The following is an 18,659-nucleotide window of genomic DNA, read 5'->3' as shown; positions in this document are numbered from 1 at the left end:
TTCAAAGATTTTCTTTATTTTTTCTTTAAATAATATAATTTTAAGAAATAGAGGTTATGATGTCATTCGATTATGTTTTTATTTTAGAATAAATTTTTATTTCTTTAGACTTTAAAGCTATTTGTCTTTGCATAGTTTTATGAAGTGAGTATAAGTCTAATATGTTAGATCTAAATTAATTAGGTTAATATTTGTTAGTTCATGTTTGTAGTAATGTGTTGTAAACGAGGTCCTTTATGACTAAGTTTTGATCTCTCTAACTTGTTTTAATTAATTTTGGAATTTTTTTCTTAAGGAGTTTTGGATTTATGGTGTGAGTATAGAGACTATGAAAATAATATTTTAAAGATGTTTGAGTTGAAATTGATATTTGTTTGAATAAGTTGTTTTGGTTTGAAATGTGGTTGTGTTGTTTTGAAATTTGAAAAATATATATTAGTCATTACATTAAACTAAAGATTTGATGATTGATTGTGAAATTACAAAAAGCCCTTTTAGATTATGATTTTTTTAATAAAATTCTTTATTTCTAATGATAAAGTCATATTGATGTTTATGACTGAAAAACTTTGTTATTAACCATATGTTGGTTTTTAAAATTGAAGTAAATATTTATTGTGTTTATAAAGTTTGTATGTTTGTTTTAAACAATTGAATTTAAAATCAATTTATTGATGATATGTATTGTAGAATTAGTTTATATTAATATTTGATGTATATTCATTTGGTTCGAAAGCCATTCGAGTTTTTTTTATGTTTTGGATAATGTTTTTATTGGTTTCATAATATTAATTTCAAGACATTTTTATTTTAATGAAGTATCACTCAAGTGAAAATATGTACAAAACCTTTATTCATCGTTTACTTTAAAATTCAAGTGAGAAGAAATTCTCTCTTTTGATAGATTAAAAGTAAGACAAAAACCTTTATCTTAGTATGATTTTTGCTGAAGTGGTGTGAAAATCCTAAGTGACATTATTATTTTAAGATATGTAAGAAAATAATTTATCATCATATAATTACAAGAAATTGTATGAATTGTATTTATGGTGTTTTTTTTTCGTGTTGTAATATATGATTGCATGATATAAGTGATGATATATAATAGTTATGTATATTAAATTTGGATACCTAGTAATGTAATGGTTTGACATTACTATTATATCTTTGCGCTATCATCCATCTGCGTGCTTTCGCTTGAACCGTAATAACTTCCATTTGTTCGAGCAAATTATCGAGCTTTGTTCTTAACTGATCATCGTTGATGTTCATATCTTACATTTTCCTTTTTAGAGAAGGTTTGCCTATTTCGACTGACAACATTGTGTTTATGCCATATGTCGAGTAAAAAGGAGTCTCTCCAGTTGTGTCGTTTAGTAAGCAACGATATTCCCACGGTACCTTAGACAATTCATCTACCCATGCTATTTTTGCTTAACCTGTCCATGGCTTAAGCTCGATTACGATGCTATTGTTCATAGTCTCTTCTTGGTTGTTCGTTTAAAGGTGCTCCACAAATACGATTACATGCTTTATACCTAAGTTTTTGTAGAACTCATTCAGTTTCTTATCAATAAACTGTCAATCATTATCTACAATGATCATGTTTGGGAGACTAAACTGACATATGATATTCTTCCATATAAACGTCTTCACTTGTCAAGCAGTGATGGTTGTTAGGGCTTCTACCTCTACCCATTTCATGAAGTAATCTACGACCAGTAGTGTGAACTTTTTTTAAGCACAACCATTTGGGAATGGTCCACAATGTCCATTCCTTACTACACGAAGACCATGGGGATGCTATGCTGTGCAACTTTGATGCGAGAACCAAATGTTTGTAGTCGGCCTCCAGGGTTGACAAAAAATATTTGGCTCTCAGGATTCTGACTTTCATCATTCTGCATCCCGTATGTTAGTCGCACACACCATTATGTAGTTCATCCATGATGTATTGGGCTTACTCCCTAAAAACACACTTGAGTGAGAGTGTTGAAAATCCTCTCCTGTACAAGTTTATTCTAATCGTGATATACCACGTAGTTCATTGGGCATCCCTTGAATTGATCCTAAGACCTTCATAATGTTTTTGTATTAACGCTTTAATTGCTTTCCTTCAACCATTTTGATCAGTCAAGGATGCATTCATACATTCAATAGTGGGTTTCGTTAAGACCTGTCGTATAACCGTACTAAATTGTCCCTTTTCTTTTCGTTAGTTAGTTTTGACAATAAGTCGACCTTAGTGTTCTCTAACCGAGAAATATGTCATATGCTGACTGATTCAAAATCTTTCATAAGTTATGTCACTATGTGGTGATAATTGAAATCTTTGATCTGACTGGCCACTAGTTATGAATCAGTTTTGCAGTCAACCTCCATTGCTCCCAAATATTTGGTCAATGTTAAGTCGACTATTAAAGCTTCATATTTTGCATGATTATTGGACACCTTGAACTTGAAGATCAAAGAGTGTCCAACCGTGACCCCGCTCGGTCCTTCTAAAACTAATCCAACCCCTCCACCTTTTCTATTTGACGAGCCATCTATAAATAGGGTCCATTTATGGTTGAGAAGTATGATAGAGATGCTATACAATTCTACTGTGAAGTCCGCTAGGTGTTGACCTTTAACGAAACAACGAGACTCATATTAGATACTTAACTCGTACAACTCGATTGGCCATTCAATCATCCTTCTTGCTAGGTCAAATTTTCTCAAAATTTTGGCTATAGGGTGGTTAGTACGTACGACCACCTGATGACTTTGAAAATGAGGCCTTAGTCGCCTTGCTGCTGTTAAAAGTCTCAGCGCTACTTTCTCAATCCATTAATATCGGGTTTCAACATCATGCGACACCTTGTTGATGAAGTATATGAGCCTTTGCTTGGATGCCTCTTGGATCAATGTTGTCGGCCCAGTAGCATTCTCTGGACGTCTTCTAGTTTGCATGCATGATGCAAATTCTACCCTTATCAGAGGGGAATTTCATCGCCAAGTGTGGTGTAGACACCGTGACTCCGAATGCGTTAAGGCATTGTCACCCGATTAATATGTTGTAGGACGTATTGGCTTTAACCATAAGGTATTTTATCTTGATTTTCTACTATCCTAATTGGAACCGATTCTGCTTTGACTTTGGCAATGAGATGACTCTTTCTCTCTCTCTCTCTCTCGTTCTGTTATGGAAAACCTACGATGACTACGAGATGGGCTACATCTAGGAGAACTTCCCTCAAATCGTCCAAGTTTCACAAACTTGTTCAAATTTCGTTCCTGAATTATTTCTTCAATTTTATGTCTTAAGGCAACACACTTCTCGACGGTGTGTCCGAGGTTGTGATGATATAGATAATACCAATTGAGATCTACATTGGGGTTTTTCCTTAATGCAAGTAAAAGATTTGCGCTTGGAACTTATTTTAAGATATTTTTGCTGATGAAAGCATTAACCTTTAACCTACTCTTTTGAATCTCAATTTTTGGTTTTTGCTTGACATTTTTTGTCATCTCTTTTTTATAAAATGTATTTAATGTCGTTTTCATATATATCAGTAACATTTAATATCTTGTTATGAATGATACTAACATCTTCTAACAACTATTATTTTTGAAGATAATTATATATAAACACTTATAAGCATGAAATATATATAATAGAAAATTACCTATCTATATGTAAATATTTGTTCAAAATATTTTAAGCTATAATGATCCATTCTTCTTTAATTTAGTTATAAAGTGGATACTTACACTGACATTTAAATGTTGTAAAGATAATACTATATGAGTGAAAAAGTGAAAAATCTTGTAAACCATACACCTTTTAATATATATATATATATATATATATATATATATATATATATATATATATATATATATATATATGTATATATGTATAAGCAGACATTCATCAAATAAATTAGAAAATTAGATCCATTTTATTGTTTAAGTTATCTTGATTATCTTAATGATGTTTTTAACTAAATTTGAGATCCATCTTATAAAGAAGTATACAATATTACATTTTGAATGGTTAATATACTCTTTTTAAGAAAGAAAAATAAGTAATAATTATGAAAAAAAGTTATGAATACTAAGTTTAATATTTTATGTCAACTACAATTTGATTGAACAAACTTTATAATTTAGTTATAATCTTATAAATGCCTCATTAAATTTTCCAAACGTACTACTACCCAAATTTAATAAGTAGATTATTAGTTTTTTTAACTTATATCCAAACAAAGCAAAAAGGGTTGTGTTGTAGTTTTGAGAAAAAGCAAGGGCCAATGAGTCTGGATACCTTCCGTAAAAGAGTCACCGCAGGGAACACGACCCTACATACCTTGTTTTTGGCGCACACACAACACACCCTTCTCTCACTCTGCCAACTACAAAACCTAACCCACAAAAAAAAAAAAAACCCAACACACTTTTTTATAAAAAAAAGAGAAAAAATTGTTAGGGTTTGACCCGAATCGCACAATCGCGTGCGACCCACACAGTGGAATCCCACACACCGATTCGGACAACAACAACAGCAGTATCATCATCATCATCATCATCGACTTCTTCGTTTCACTTCTCTTCCTCTCCGGGTTTTTTCGATCCACGTTCGCGATTTTCCAGAGAGAGAAAAATCGACGCCACTTAGAGAGAGAAAGCAATGGTGGACGCACGCTGAGGCGTTTTCACGCGGAGGGAAAACCGAAAGATTCTCTTATTCTCTGTGTTGCTTGAATTTTGGAGGGATTTGGGGTTTTCTTTTTTCCTTTTGTGGGGTCTCCTTTTTTTTTTCTCTTTCTTTTTTTTTTCCCAAAATTGAATTGGGCTTATTTTATTCTGGGATTTTGTAGTGAGAGTGATCTGATTTGAGGGGTTTTTTCGCTGGCACGTGTCATTGAAATTGTGAGACAGTTTGCATGCATTCCGGTGGGGGGTCCGGCCGGAACCCCGGAGTGGGGCGGGCGGTGACGTCGTCGGCCGCGGCGTCGCCGACTTCTTCGTCTTCTGCGTCGCAGTTAGGGTTGGACTCTATGCAACAGCAGCAACAGCAACAGCAGATGGGTTCTAGGCAGGTGTGGATTTTGGGTTTTAGCGAATTTCGTTGAATATTGCGGAGAACATGTTACTGTGACGAGTGATGTTGGTGCTTAGTGTTGTGTGTGTGTGAAAAGGTGATGTTAGTTTTGTGGGTTTTGATTTGAACTTTGTTGACTTGACATGGCTGATGTGGGGTTTTGGGAATGGGGAGTGCCGTGCATGTTGGAAATTGTGTTGTAGTGAGATTTTCTGTGCTAGTGTGTGTTTGTTGTTATTAACAACCTCGTACTTGTCTGACCTGGTTTGTCGGGTTTGTGGTTGTTTATTTCAAGAGCATTTAATTTTTGAGGTGTACAAGAGGAGTCAAACTAGGCATGTTTTAATTTTGGAGAATGTGCTGGAAAGAGCAGTGAACTCGGGTGCGAATGAGTGTTGCTGACTTTCTCACTTTTTTCAGTCAAGTTTCCTTTCTATCGCAGTAATGTCTGAACCTTGACGTGCTGTTTGGATTTTTTAACTATTCTTTTTGCATTTATTTTATGTTCTCGTGTGACGTTTACTTATTGGCGAACTTAACTATGTGCTGTGGATTCCTAGATTTTCCTTTTAGAACGAGGGTTATGAAAAAATCTGGGTAGTAAAACTTGAGGTACGTATTTTGGTTTAAACCGAACACCCCCCTTTAAGGTGCTACATTGTTTTAGTTGTTGCTTAAAGATCGTTGATGTATATTACAACAAGACAGGCTCAAGTTGCAATTGTTAAAAGTGTTGTGTTGTCAGCTTCTGCACTGTTAATCTTAGCCTTAATTGTTTCTTATTACTTACGGTTATGAGTAGTGAAGCATTAGTGATGTCTTAAATTTCAAATTGTCTGTTTCTTGTGGCTCTCAGTTTCGTATCTAATCGGAAATTTGTCATTATAACTATTTATTTCTCAAAATATTTTGATAATTGTTATATGCCTGATTTTCTGCATGTTTTGTGGTAATGGTGGTTAGGGATTTGTCAAAAGAAGTCATAATCATGGTCTTTTCTTATGTGTTGTAAATAGCCTACTTAAAATTCCATGATTTTTTCTTTCCACCCTTTGTTCTTTAAAACCGTAATCTGTGAATGTGATTGTGAATCCTGTAACCTAATGAGCTTGTTGTGCTTAAGAATTTCTGTATATTCTTCCCTGTTTCGGCATCAATGAACTTTGCATTATGATTTTATATTTGTTTTTAGCGAGATCTTTTCACCTAATGATTGGTGCTACATAGTCATGACTTTTACATAACTGTGTACATGCGCAGTCATTTCAACAGCAACTGCTTAGAAAACCCGAAGGGAATGAAGCATTTATAGCTTATCAAGCAGGGCTTCAAGGGGTATTTGGGAGTAACAATTTCTCATCTCCTAATGCCATGCAACTGCCTCAGCAGTCTCGGAAATTACATCTTGGTTCCAACCAAGAAACCCAGCTAAGGAGTCAAGGTATTGAGCAGCAAATTCTAAATCCTGTCCATCAAGCATACCTTCAGTATGCACTCCAGGCTGCACAACAAAAGTCTACTCTGGGAATTCAGTCACAGCAGCAAACTAAAATGGGAATGTTGAGCTCTGCATCTCAGAAGGAACAGGAGATGCGTATGGGAAATTTGAAAATGCAGGAAATTCTGTCTATGCAGGCCGCAAGTCAAGCTCAAGGATCATCCTCTAGGAATTCAGCTGAGCTTGTTGGTCGTGGGGACAAGCAATTGGATCAAGGACAGCAAATAGCACCCGATCAGAAGAGTGAAGGAAAGCCTTCAACTCAAGGACCAACTGTTGGAAATTTAATTCCTGGGAATATGATAAGACCCATGCAAGCACCAGAAGCACAGCAGGGCATCCAAAATGTTGTAAACACTCAGATTGCAGTATCTGCACAATTGCAGGCTATGCAGGCATGGGCACGGGAACGTAATATTGATTTATCACATCCTGCAAATGCACACCTAATGGCACAGCTCATTCCACTGATGCAGTCAAGGATGGTCTCACAATCTAAGGTCAATGAGAGCAACATTGGTGCTCAGTCATCACCTGTTCCAGTTTCAAAGCAGCAGGTCACTTCTCCAGCAGTTGCAAGTGAGAGTTCAGCACATGCCAATTCATCGAGTGACATGTCTGGGCAGTCAGGTTCTTCAAAAGCCAGGCAGACAGTTCCACCCAGCCATCTTGGCTCAACAACAAATGCTGGTATAGCTGGTAACTCCAGTGACATGGCAACACAACCATTCAGTGTTCATGGTAGAGAGTCTCAAACCCCTCTAAGGCAGCCAGTAGCAGCTGGATCTCGAATGCCCTCTTTGCCCTCTATGCATTCTCAGCAGTCATCTGCCAACACGAACTTAGGTGCAGACCATTCATTGAATGGAAAAACTTCATCATCTGGTCCAGAAGCTTCTCAAATGCAGTACATCAGGCAGTTAAACCAAGGTGCTTCTCAGGCTGGAGGTCCATCAAATGAAGCGGGTGTAGGAAATTTGGCCAAATCTCAAGGTCCGCCAGCTCAGATGCCTCAGCAACGAACTGGTTTTACAAAACAGCAGCTGCATGTGCTAAAAGCTCAGATACTAGCATTTAGGCGGCTGAAGGTAAATTTTTTTTCTTGTTTCTTATTTCTCCTGTTCGGTGTGCATCTTTCTTCCTTATGTCTGTGTATGTATGTGGTCCTTGAAAGGATATCCTTTGCATAATCAATTTCCTTTTTCTGTTGGTTTGTAGAAAGGGGAAGGTACTTTGCCTCAAGAACTTCTCAGGGCTATTGTTCCTCCATCTCTTGAGACACAGGCGCAACAGCTTAGTCATGCTGTAGGAGGACAAAACCAAGACAAATCTACTGGAAATATTGCCGCAGAACAAGCAGGCCACATTGAATCCAATGCCAAGGAGTCACAGTCAGTCCCTGCTATTAATGGTCAAAGTTCTTTAAAGCAGGAATCATTTGCCAGAGATGAGAAATCCACTTTACCCCCAGTTCATGTTCAAGCTGTTGCGTCACCTGTGTCAAAGGAATCTGTTCCAACATTATCTGCTGGAAAGGAAGAGCAGAAATCAGTTGGATCCTCTGTTAAGTCGAACCATGACAGTGAACGTGGAAACAACACTCCTCCTGTTAGAAACGAGTTAGCTCTGGATAGGGGGAAGGCTATTGTGTCACAGGATCCTGTATCTGACACAATGCAAATTAAGAAACCTGCACAAACTAGCACTGTTTCCCAGCCAAAGGAGGCGGGATCAACTAGAAAGTATCATGGACCTTTATTCGATTTTCCTTTCTTTACTAGAAAACATGATTCCTTTGGTTCATCAATGATGCTAAATAACAATAATTTGTCACTGGCATATGATGTCAAGGATCTTCTTTTTGAGGAAGGAATGGAAGTACTTAATAAGAAAAGGACAGAAAATTTAAAGAAGATTGAAGGTTTATTGGCAGTAAACTTAGAGAGGAAAAGAATTAGGCCAGATCTTGTTTTGAGGCTTCAAATCGAAGAGAAAAAGCTTCGCCTTGTAGATCTTCAGGCACGCTTAAGGGATGAGATTGATCAACAGCAACAAGAAATAATGGCAATGCCAGATAGGCCATATCGGAAGTTTGTTAGGCTGTGTGAACGTCAGCGCATGGAGCTTGCTAGACAAGTGCAGGCATCTCAGAGAGCAGTAAGGGAGAAGCAACTAAAATCAATATTTCAGTGGCGCAAGAAGCTGCTTGAGGCTCACTGGACCATCCGTGATGCCCGCACTGCCCGCAACAGGGGGGTTGCTAAATATCATGAGAAGATGTTGCGGGAGTTCTCAAAACGGAAAGATGATGACAGAAACAAAAGGCTGGAAGCCTTAAAAAACAATGATGTTGACAGATATAGGGAGATGTTGCTGGAGCAGCAAACTAGCATCCCTGGTGATGCTGCAGAGAGATACGCTGTTCTTTCAACTTTCTTAACCCAGACTGAAGAGTATCTACACAAGTTAGGAAGTAAGATAACGGCTGCTAAAAATCAACAGGAAGTGGAGGAAGCAGCAAAATCTGCTGCAGCTGCCGCGCGAGTGCAGGCATGCTTCCTTAAGTCACTTCCTCCTCTACTTCCTATGTTTTATGAAAAGTCTTCCTGTTTGTTTACACGGGTTTTCTATAAAATTGTGTTTGAAGGGTGTCTGAACATACTCTTTTGGAGTTTTTACATGCCTCTGATCCATATTTTGTTTTTGACAAAAGGGTCTCTCTGAAGAAGAAGTCAGAGCAGCTGCAGCTTGTGCTGGAGAGGAAGTCATGATTAGAAATCGCTTTCTGGAGATGAATGCTCCTAGAGAGAGTTCTTCTGTCAACAAGTGTGTTTTTGTCTGTCTATTTTTAGTTTCCTGTCTTAACTTTTCATGTATGTTAGCTTATAATCTTGAAAATGTATTTTGTAACTATTATTTCAAAACTTTATTTTATAGGTTTGTACAATTATGCATGTGATGTTTGAATGATAAACATTTTGGCTACTTTTCAGATATTACAACCTTGCTCATGCTGTGAGTGAAACAGTCATAAGACAACCATCAATGTTACGAGCTGGAACATTGAGAGATTATCAGCTTGTAGGTTGCTACATTATATGAAGCAATTACTCTTAAAATTGATTTCTCTATAATATCTTCCTGAGCAAGTTTCCAAGACTTTGATACATTATTCTTTTCAAGGTTGGTTTGCAATGGATGCTTTCTTTGTATAACAACAAGTTAAATGGAATTTTGGCGGATGAGATGGGTCTTGGCAAAACTGTACAGGTTAGTATTATTTTTTTCTTTCTCTTGCTTAGATTGGGAAGAACGTTTTATCATTATCATTATTGGTTTTGCTGTTAATTGACTTCATAGTTCATTGTTAAGTTTGTTATGTCACTACATGGGATATATTACATGTTTATTTGTAATTGTATGGCTAATATTAATTATCCCTCTTTCGATAACTTGTATTATTTTCTCACCAGGTTATGGCTTTGATTGCTTACTTGATGGAGTTTAAAGGAAACTATGGCCCACATCTTATAATAGTGCCAAATGCTGTTTTGGTTAACTGGAAGGTGAATTTTCAATGAATTCATTTGGTGGATATTTGTTTTTCTGTGATCGTATTCTTAACATGGAAATTTATGTTCATTATGCAGAGTGAGTTTTATAATTGGTTGCCATCTGTTTCTTGCATATTTTATGTTGGAAGCAAGGATCACCGGTCAAAGTTATTTTCCCAAGTTAGTGTGCCTTAACTAATTACTTAAAATGTTTGAAGTATTGTTATTCATTGATGAATTTTCTTTTAGGAGGTTCTTGCTATGAAATTTAATGTCCTTGTGACTACTTATGAGTTCATCATGTATGACCGGTCAAAACTATCAAAAATCGACTGGAAGTATATTATAATTGATGAAGCACAGAGAATGAAGGATAGAGATTCTGTTTTAGCTCGTGATCTTGATAGATATCGTTGTCAAAGACGTCTTCTTTTGACAGGAACACCATTACAGGTCAGCTTTGATTTAACACCATATGCCTTATAGTAAAAGGTAATGTCTGTGATTATATGTATTTATTCATTTCTAATTTTTGTTGTTTTCCAGTTAGACCAAACTCTACCAGTTCGATCATCACGTCCAAAGTATTTTTTTGTTCAGCTTGTGCCTGCTTTTATAAAAAAAGTTTCTTTACCTTTTCTAAATACACTCACATGAGTAATTACTGTTTTACTTGCTGAACCATTTAAGAAACCAATGTTAAGAATATTTTGATCCCATACCGTGGTAGCAATTTTCAATTTAATCATTATACAAGAAAAAAAAAATTCAGTTCCAGTGTGTACAACTGTTTTCCATTTCGTTTTTGCTGTCTGCTGAATTTATTAAATTTGGGAGGGTTTATGTCTAGCAAATTAAAGTGTCCCATATATGGACCAGCAATATTTTATCTTTTATCCCATTTCATGGCCGTTATTTTCAATTCAGTGGGCGTTTGCATCTTTTGCTGTAGATTCGTACCAATATCACTGTTGTTAAGACATGAAATTGAACTTTGAAATTGAGTGTTAGAAATAGGGACCAAACATATTTAAGCCAAAAATTAAAATACGCACCAGTTGTGATTGTTGCAAATTAGAATAGTGCACTTGATGACACTAGATTTAGTTTTGTCTTGAGTTGTGCATACCTGATGAATGAGGCTATGCATGGTACTAGGCCGATTAATTGTTGTATTTTGTTCATGTAGTTCTTTTCCATCCCAAGTTAGTTATCTTGTGAGATACCATTATGATATATGTCTGTATTTTAATTTTAACTACATTCAAAAGTGTGAATAAGCTTTCCTGTCAATTTTATTTCTAATTATGTTAGTTGTGCTTCTTTAGCCAGTAACTGGTAATGCGGTAAAAGTTTAGAGCATTGAAGTGTATGTTCTACATGGCTATATAGTGTCAAGTTGATGCCAATGGACATCATTTAGATACATGATACAGTATAAATTTTGTTGATCAAATTATAAATAGTGTGTTTTATGTCTCTGCAGAATGATTTGAAAGAACTCTGGTCTCTCTTAAATTTACTTCTTCCTGAAGTTTTCGATAATAGGAAAGCCTTTCATGATTGGTTCTCTAAACCATTTCAAAAGGAAGGTCCCACACAAAATGTAGAGGATGATTGGCTTGAGACAGAGAAAAAAGTAATTATTATCCATCGACTTCATCAGATTCTTGAGCCTTTCATGCTCAGGCGTCGTGTTGAAGATGTTGAAGGTTCACTTCCACCAAAGGTGTGATTATGGCCCCCAAACTTATGCACTTGCTCATAATCTGGTTTCTTAATGCTAATACTGATCCTTCCTTGCAGGTTTCCATAGTTTTAAAATGTAAAATGTCAGCTGTCCAAAGTGCCATTTATGACTGGGTCAAATCGACTGGTACCCTTCGTCTTGATCCTGAGGATGAGAAACGCAAGCTTCATAGGAATCCAGCATATCAGGTGAAGCAATATAAAACTTTAAACAACAGATGCATGGAGCTGCGTAAGACTTGCAATCATCCATTGCTTAATTATCCATTCTTCAGTGACCTATCCAAGGATTTCATTGTAAGATCTTGTGGAAAATTGTGGATCCTGGATAGGATTCTTATAAAACTTCAGAGAACTGGGCATCGAGTTCTACTTTTCAGTACCATGACCAAACTTCTAGACATTTTGGAAGAATATCTACAGTGGCGAAGACTTGTTTACAGAAGAATTGATGGGACAACAAGTTTGGAAGACCGAGAATCAGCTATAGTGGACTTCAATAGCCCCAATTCAGATTGTTTCATCTTTCTGCTTAGTATTCGAGCTGCTGGACGAGGGCTTAACCTTCAGTCTGCTGACACGGTTGTCATCTATGATCCTGATCCAAACCCTAAAAATGAGGAGCAGGCTGTGGCCAGAGCTCATCGTATTGGACAGACAAGAGAAGTCAAAGTTATATATATGGAAGCTGTTGTTGACAAAATTGCTAGTCATCAGAAGGAGGATGAGCTGAGAAGTGGAGGCACTGTTGATATGGAGGATGAACTTGCAGGTAAGGATCGGTACATTGGGTCCATTGAGAGCCTCATTAGGAACAATATTCAACAATATAAGATAGATATGGCTGATGAGGTTATTAATGCTGGACGGTTTGATCAAAGAACAACACATGAAGAGAGGAGATTGACACTGGAGACATTATTACATGATGAAGAAAGGTATCAAGAAACTGTTCATGATGTTCCCTCACTACAGGAGGTTAATCGCATGATTGCCAGAAGTAAAGAGGAAATTGAGCTGTTTGATCAAATGGATGATGAATTCGATTGGATTGAAGAGATGACACGGTATGATAATGTGCCTAAATGGCTTCGAGCCAATACAAGGGAAGTAAATGCTGCTATTGCTGCTCTATCAAAAAGACCATCAAAAAACACTTTATTGGGTGGTAATATTGCCATGGAATCAAGTGAAATTGGTTCTGAAAGGAAAAGGGGACGACCCAAGGGAAAAAAGCATCCTAATTATAAAGAGTTGGATGATGAAATTTTGGAATACTCTGAAGTAAGCTCTGATGAAAGAAATGGATACGCACATGAAGAAGGGGAAATAGGAGAATTTGATGATGATGGGTATAGTGTGGCTGATGGTGCTCAGACTATTGATAAAGATCAATTGGAAGATGGTTTGCTTGGTGATGCTAGATTTGAATTTCCTCAATCCTTAGATAGCACCAGAAACAATCAGATGGTTGAAGAAGCTGGTTCCTCGGGGTCATCCTCAGACAGTCAAAGATTGACGCAGGTAGTGTCACCATCAGTCTCCTCTCAGAAATTTGGTTCCCTCTCTGCATTAGATGCCCGACCAGGCTCCATTTCAAAAAGGATGGTATGTGGCTAATGGCTATACTTGGGATGCTGATATTTTTTTTTTCTTTTCACTGATTCTTTTGTGCTATCTCATTATTATTGAATATTTTATGATGATTTTTAAAACAGACAGATGAGTTAGAGGAAGGGGAAATTGCAGTATCTGGTGATTCTCACATGGACCATCAACAGTCTGGAAGTTGGATTCATGAACGTGAGGAAGGGGAGGATGAACAAGTACTGCAGAAGCCAAAGATTAAACGCAAACGCAGTCTTCGTGTTCGACCCCGTCATCCCACTGAAAGACCTGAAGAAAAATCTGGTAGTGAAATGGCATCTCACTTGGCAGTCCAAGCAGACCACAAATATCAAGCGCAGCTTAGAACTGACCCAGAATCCAAAGCACTTGGTGACTCAAATGCCAGCAGGCTTGAACAAAACACACCATCATTAAAAAATAAACGAACTTTGCCTTCACGGAGAGTAGCCAATACATCTAAATTACATGGATCACCGAAGTCTAGTCGATTGAATTGCATGTCTTTACCTTCACAAGATGGTGGTGAACACTCCAGGGAAAGCTGGGAAGGCAAACCTGTTGGTGGATCTTCAGCTCATGGCACTAAGATGACTGAAATTATCCAGAGAAGGGTATGCATCTTGAATTGATTAATCTTGTGTCTTTTTCGACAGAGGTCATGTTTGCTTATGGAGTGGATCTTACTGCTTCAATACACTGAGAACAAGCAGAAATTGATTAGTTTTTCTTAATCTACAGCAGTAATATAATAATAAACATAATGTGTGGTTGCCAACAAGGGTTTGTCCACACTGCTGAATTAAGAGGGTTGTCTGGGGTTGAGTTCTTACTCGTACATTGGTTGGTCATTTTTAAGTACTAGTATGAGTCCTAGTTGAGGCTTATGGCATGCCCTAACCCAGTAATGAGTAAACTTCCCCTCCCCCCTAAGAAACTAAATTGCTGAGGTATCTTTACTGGCTTCAATCTGGAAAATATTTGTCTTTCATTTCCACTTTTTGACTCGACTTATTTGCATGCTATAAAAGTTTATTCTCAATATTCATGCACTAAAAATTATTTAAAACTCATCTTTTCTGTTCTGGCAGTGTAAAAATGTAATTAGCAAGCTCCAAAGGAGAATAGACAAGGAAGGTCATGAGATTGTACCTTTGTTAACGGATTTGTGGAAGAGGATTGAAAATTCTGGAAACAGCCTGTTAGATCTACGAAAAATTGATCAACGAATTGATAAATTTGAGTATAATGGAGCAACAGAGCTTGTATTTGATGTGCAGTTCATGTTGAAGAGTGCAATGCATTTTTATGGTTTTTCACATGAGGTGAGGTTCCTTACCTGTATCTGTACTATATTGGCTTTTAAATGGAGGCTGTTGCACTGACTTGGCATCTCGAGATGGAAATTAATCGGTTCTCTGAAATTACTTGGCATATTTGGTTCAATGATTTGTAGATATGCATAAAAAATTTAAAAAATGATAGAAGGTTTTCAAAATTGGTAACATGCATAATTAACAATAAAAAGTCATTGGTACAAGTAAACCAACAAAAAGCAAATACAAGTTTCCTAGATTGGAATTATCAGTCATCATCATCTTCTAATTTCAAGTCTTTATTATTATCACTCTTTTTACATCTATTGAATTCAAGTTGGGAATGAAAATCCCAAAAATAACCCTCTAGAAAAGCCTTAATGTCATTCCTTTTGGATTCCACTCATAATGGTGTTGTAGCGCTCCTTTATGGGTGCTATTTGTCTGCTTCAACTCCTACACTAAACTGTTTTGCTGCAGCAGAGCCTGTAGTAGGCTAGGGCCGCCCCGCACTGCCACAGTGCGCTATTTAACCAAGCCTTTAGTGATTTAGGTTTGAGGAAATCTAAATGTACGATCTTGAGTTACTTTGATACAAGCCAAAACATAAACTTAGTGGAGATACAACATTTTTTGAAGCCTTATTTTTAATTATGCATTATATTCTACGTTAGTGTTGGAAAGCCAATTTAATTATAGTAAGGTATGCCCGCCTTAGTTGTGGATTTTGTGGACTGCCTTAATTATAACGTTGAGGGGATGTGTTTAGTCTGACATCAACTGAAGATATGACATAAATAGTGCTAACAAATTCTTGACAATTTTCATTTTACAATTAGTGTTGTAGGTTTTAGTTAGGCCCTAAGCCAAAAATTCTAAGAATTAGTAATTGCATCTTAACTGGTTTTTTCCCTTTCGTTTCCATGAACTTGGTGAAACATTCGACCACTAACTTCTCAAAAACTGGTTGGAAAATTTCTTAACGATTTGTTGTAGCTACCCTATTCTGCTAGTTGAGCCAAAGTTGAAAACAAAAGTCTACAACATTAAAGAAGTCCATAGTGGTCACTCTTATCTTCCTTTTACATCTTTTGTCCTATCTTGGCTTTAAGATCAGGCTTTTGTGTCTACTGTTCGATGATAGTTGTCTAAACAGTTTCACCACACTGACTATGTTTGTGATGGATTTACATGCCTTTAGCTTAAACCAATTCAATCGTTTATGTTTCTATATCAAGCAAGGGAAAAAATCTATCGAAATGAAAAATCCTGGTTCTGACGTCCATGATTACTACTGTAGATAATGTGATTAAGGTTGTATGATCTCTGCTGATTCCCAGTAGAATTTATACAAAATATTTGGTAACAGGTATTTTTTTTTTTTGCAGGTAAGAACTGAAGCAAGGAAGGTTCATGATCTCTTTTTTGATATCTTGAAAATCGCCTTTCCTGATACGGACTTTCGAGATGCAAGAAGTGCACTTTCTTTCTCTGGTCAAGCTGCTACTGGTACAGTAGCATCCCCAAGGCAAGCGTCTGTTAGCCAAAGCAAGAGGCACAGGCTGATAAATGAGATGGAAACTGAGTCATACCCTTCACAGAAGTCACTGCAACGTGGATCAGCTTCTAGTGGTGAAAACAGCAGGATCAAAGTCCATTTGCCACCGAGGGAATCAAGAACTGGAAGCAGCACCAGGGAGCAACCTCAGCAGGAGGATTCTTCACTGCTGGCTCATCCAGGTGAACTGGTTGTATGCAAGAAGAGAAGAAATGACAGGGAGAAATCTCTGGCGAAACCCAAGACTGGTCCTGGTCCGGTTTCACCATCTAGCATGAGAAGTCCAGGGTCATTGAAGGATGCTAGATTAACTCAACAGGCTTCCCATGCACAAGGGTGGGCTGGGCAGCCATCTCAACAACCGAATGGATCTGGTGGCTCAGTTAGCTGGGCAAATCCTGTAAAGAGGCTAAGAACAGATTCTGGGAAGAGAAGACCAAGCCACACGTAGTGTTTCTCAGGGATACAAGGATGGTAAATAATGGACATATTGCTACTACTAGTTTCGGGAATATTTTAGTGGCCCTTTCGTAGATTTTTACCTACCCCCATACTGTTAATATAGATTAGGCCTGAAAAAAGTGTATTTTACGGCTACGTAAATGGTTAAAATGTAAGTTCTCCAATTTTTTTGTTTGGATATCTGCATCTTGTAGCTATTAAAGCTTAGATGATAGCTGAAACTTTTGTATATTAAGTCCATAAAATGCATCTGTGGTAGGTCCTGTTTCCCTTTGTGCCAATTCCTCCACAGCTTTGTTTACATGTCAATTAATTTGTCTCGAGAACAAACATTCGAAAAGAAGAATGCAAGTAATTCAAGATAAAATAATATTTGAGAAAGCTAAAACGTCACTCAGAATATATCAAATGCCCTGAGCTCTGCTATGGTTATTTTAGAAGTATATCACAATCAGGAAAATATTGATACTCCATATTATTTCCATTTTGATTTGTAGTAGAGTTTGACTTTTCTTGATATATACTGGGAGAAAACTTGCAATATCTTACATATGATACTATGCAATACATAGTGTTGTCTTTTTACTTGTATTTAAAATTAGTTTGATGATAATATCAACAGTGTTTTTGTCTTTTAGGTAAACGTATGTGAAGTCGACTATATTGATGAGAAAGGTATAAAAGGATATTTCGTTTTTTTTTTCTATTTATACAACTATATTAGGAAACTATTGAAAAAAAATATGATTAGAAATATTTAGATTATATATATTATTTATTTTAAATAATTTTTGTTATTAGAGATATTAATATCTTTTATTATTTATTGTATTGATTTCATTTGCTTCACACTTATAATTTCATTTCATTATTTTTTCTTTTTTAAAAGTTACATTTAGTATTTCTTTTTTAAGTTAGTATGGTACTAAAACCCTTTAGAGTTTCTTTTTATTCTAATTTGTTATATTCTTTCTTAATCTTATATTTGAGCTTTCTTGATATGATGAGATATATTGAAAATTTCATTTCAACTAAAGATATGTCTAAATCATAATATAGAAATGAATGTTAACCTTATAAGTTTGAATCAGATTTAAATTCTATCTTCTCAATACTTTTTAATTCGTTTACAACTTTATTTAAATTAGTTAAAAAAATAAAAAATTTGTATTACTTTAAAATTATCCTTATCATATTTAAATATAAAGTAGTCGAGTATTTATATTTCCATATCAAATTAAGAGAGGAAAAAGTTATTTATTAATTCCAATATTTATATTTTGTTTAGCATAAAAATTTCAATTAATAAAGAGCTTTTAGGCCTTGTTCACTTGAGTGGATTTGAGGGAGAGTAATTGAGGGGATTTGAGAGGATTTGAAAATAAATTTTTTTATTGTTTATTTGAGTCAATTTGGAGGTAAGTGAGAATAAATTTGGAAGTAAAGTTTGTGAGAATTAGTGTAGGATTTGATTGACGTGACAGATTAAAAAAATTTACTTCCAAATCCAATCTCATTTACCTTCAAATTCACTCAAATAATCAACAAAAAAATTTATTTTCAAATCCTCTCAAATCCCCTCAATTACTCTCCCTCAAATCCACTCAAGTGAACAAGGCCTAGGAAAAGGATATTGAATGCATTATTGAGTTACAAATGGGTCTTATGAAAAGAAATAGCTTTGTAATTAAGGATGAATTAAGCACTTATCAAACAAAAATACATATAAAGTCTTCATTTCTTTTCTTTTTCCCTCGTCTTTCATAAACTAAAATTATCAATAAATTTTTCTTAAATTTGAGGACTGCTA

The 18,659-nt window shown here is 36.0% G+C and overlaps 1 protein-coding gene across 1 annotated transcript; it reads left to right on the top strand.

The window, feature by feature from the left end:
* The first annotated feature begins 4,367 nt into the window (after positions 1-4,367).
* Positions 4,368-17,116, top strand: LOC108321189 (ATP-dependent helicase BRM). The gene is made up of 15 exons (XM_052868952.1): positions 4,368-4,782; positions 4,863-5,084; positions 6,347-7,672; positions 7,803-9,134; positions 9,298-9,410; positions 9,578-9,665; positions 9,768-9,854; positions 10,058-10,150; positions 10,235-10,318; positions 10,388-10,591; positions 11,625-11,867; positions 11,945-13,495; positions 13,606-14,127; positions 14,605-14,838; positions 16,218-17,116. The coding sequence occupies exons 2-15, from the start codon at positions 4,929-4,931 to the stop codon at positions 16,836-16,838; spliced, it is 6,654 nt and encodes a 2,217-aa protein (XP_052724912.1). The 5' UTR covers positions 4,368-4,782; positions 4,863-4,928; the 3' UTR covers positions 16,839-17,116.
* Positions 17,117-18,659: the final 1,543 nt, after the last annotated feature.

Source organism: Vigna angularis, chromosome 9 (genome assembly GCF_016808095.1).
Source record: "Vigna angularis cultivar LongXiaoDou No.4 chromosome 9, ASM1680809v1, whole genome shotgun sequence".
In the NCBI taxonomy this organism is placed as follows: Eukaryota; Viridiplantae; Streptophyta; class Magnoliopsida; order Fabales; family Fabaceae; genus Vigna; species Vigna angularis.
The sequence above is the reverse complement of the archived record's forward strand: the minus strand, read 5'-3'. Positions and strand labels throughout refer to the sequence as shown.

Coding starts and splice junctions, on each gene's coding strand:
- LOC108321189 (XM_052868952.1), top strand. CDS start 4,929: ATGCATTCCGGTGGGGGGTCCGGCCGGAACCCCGGAGTGGGGCGGGCG. Junction 9,411..9,577: donor GAGAGTTCTTCTGTCAACAA/GTGTGTTTTTGT, acceptor GCTACTTTTCAG/ATATTACAACCTTGCTCATG. Junction 9,666..9,767: donor CATTGAGAGATTATCAGCTT/GTAGGTTGCTAC, acceptor ATTCTTTTCAAG/GTTGGTTTGCAATGGATGCT.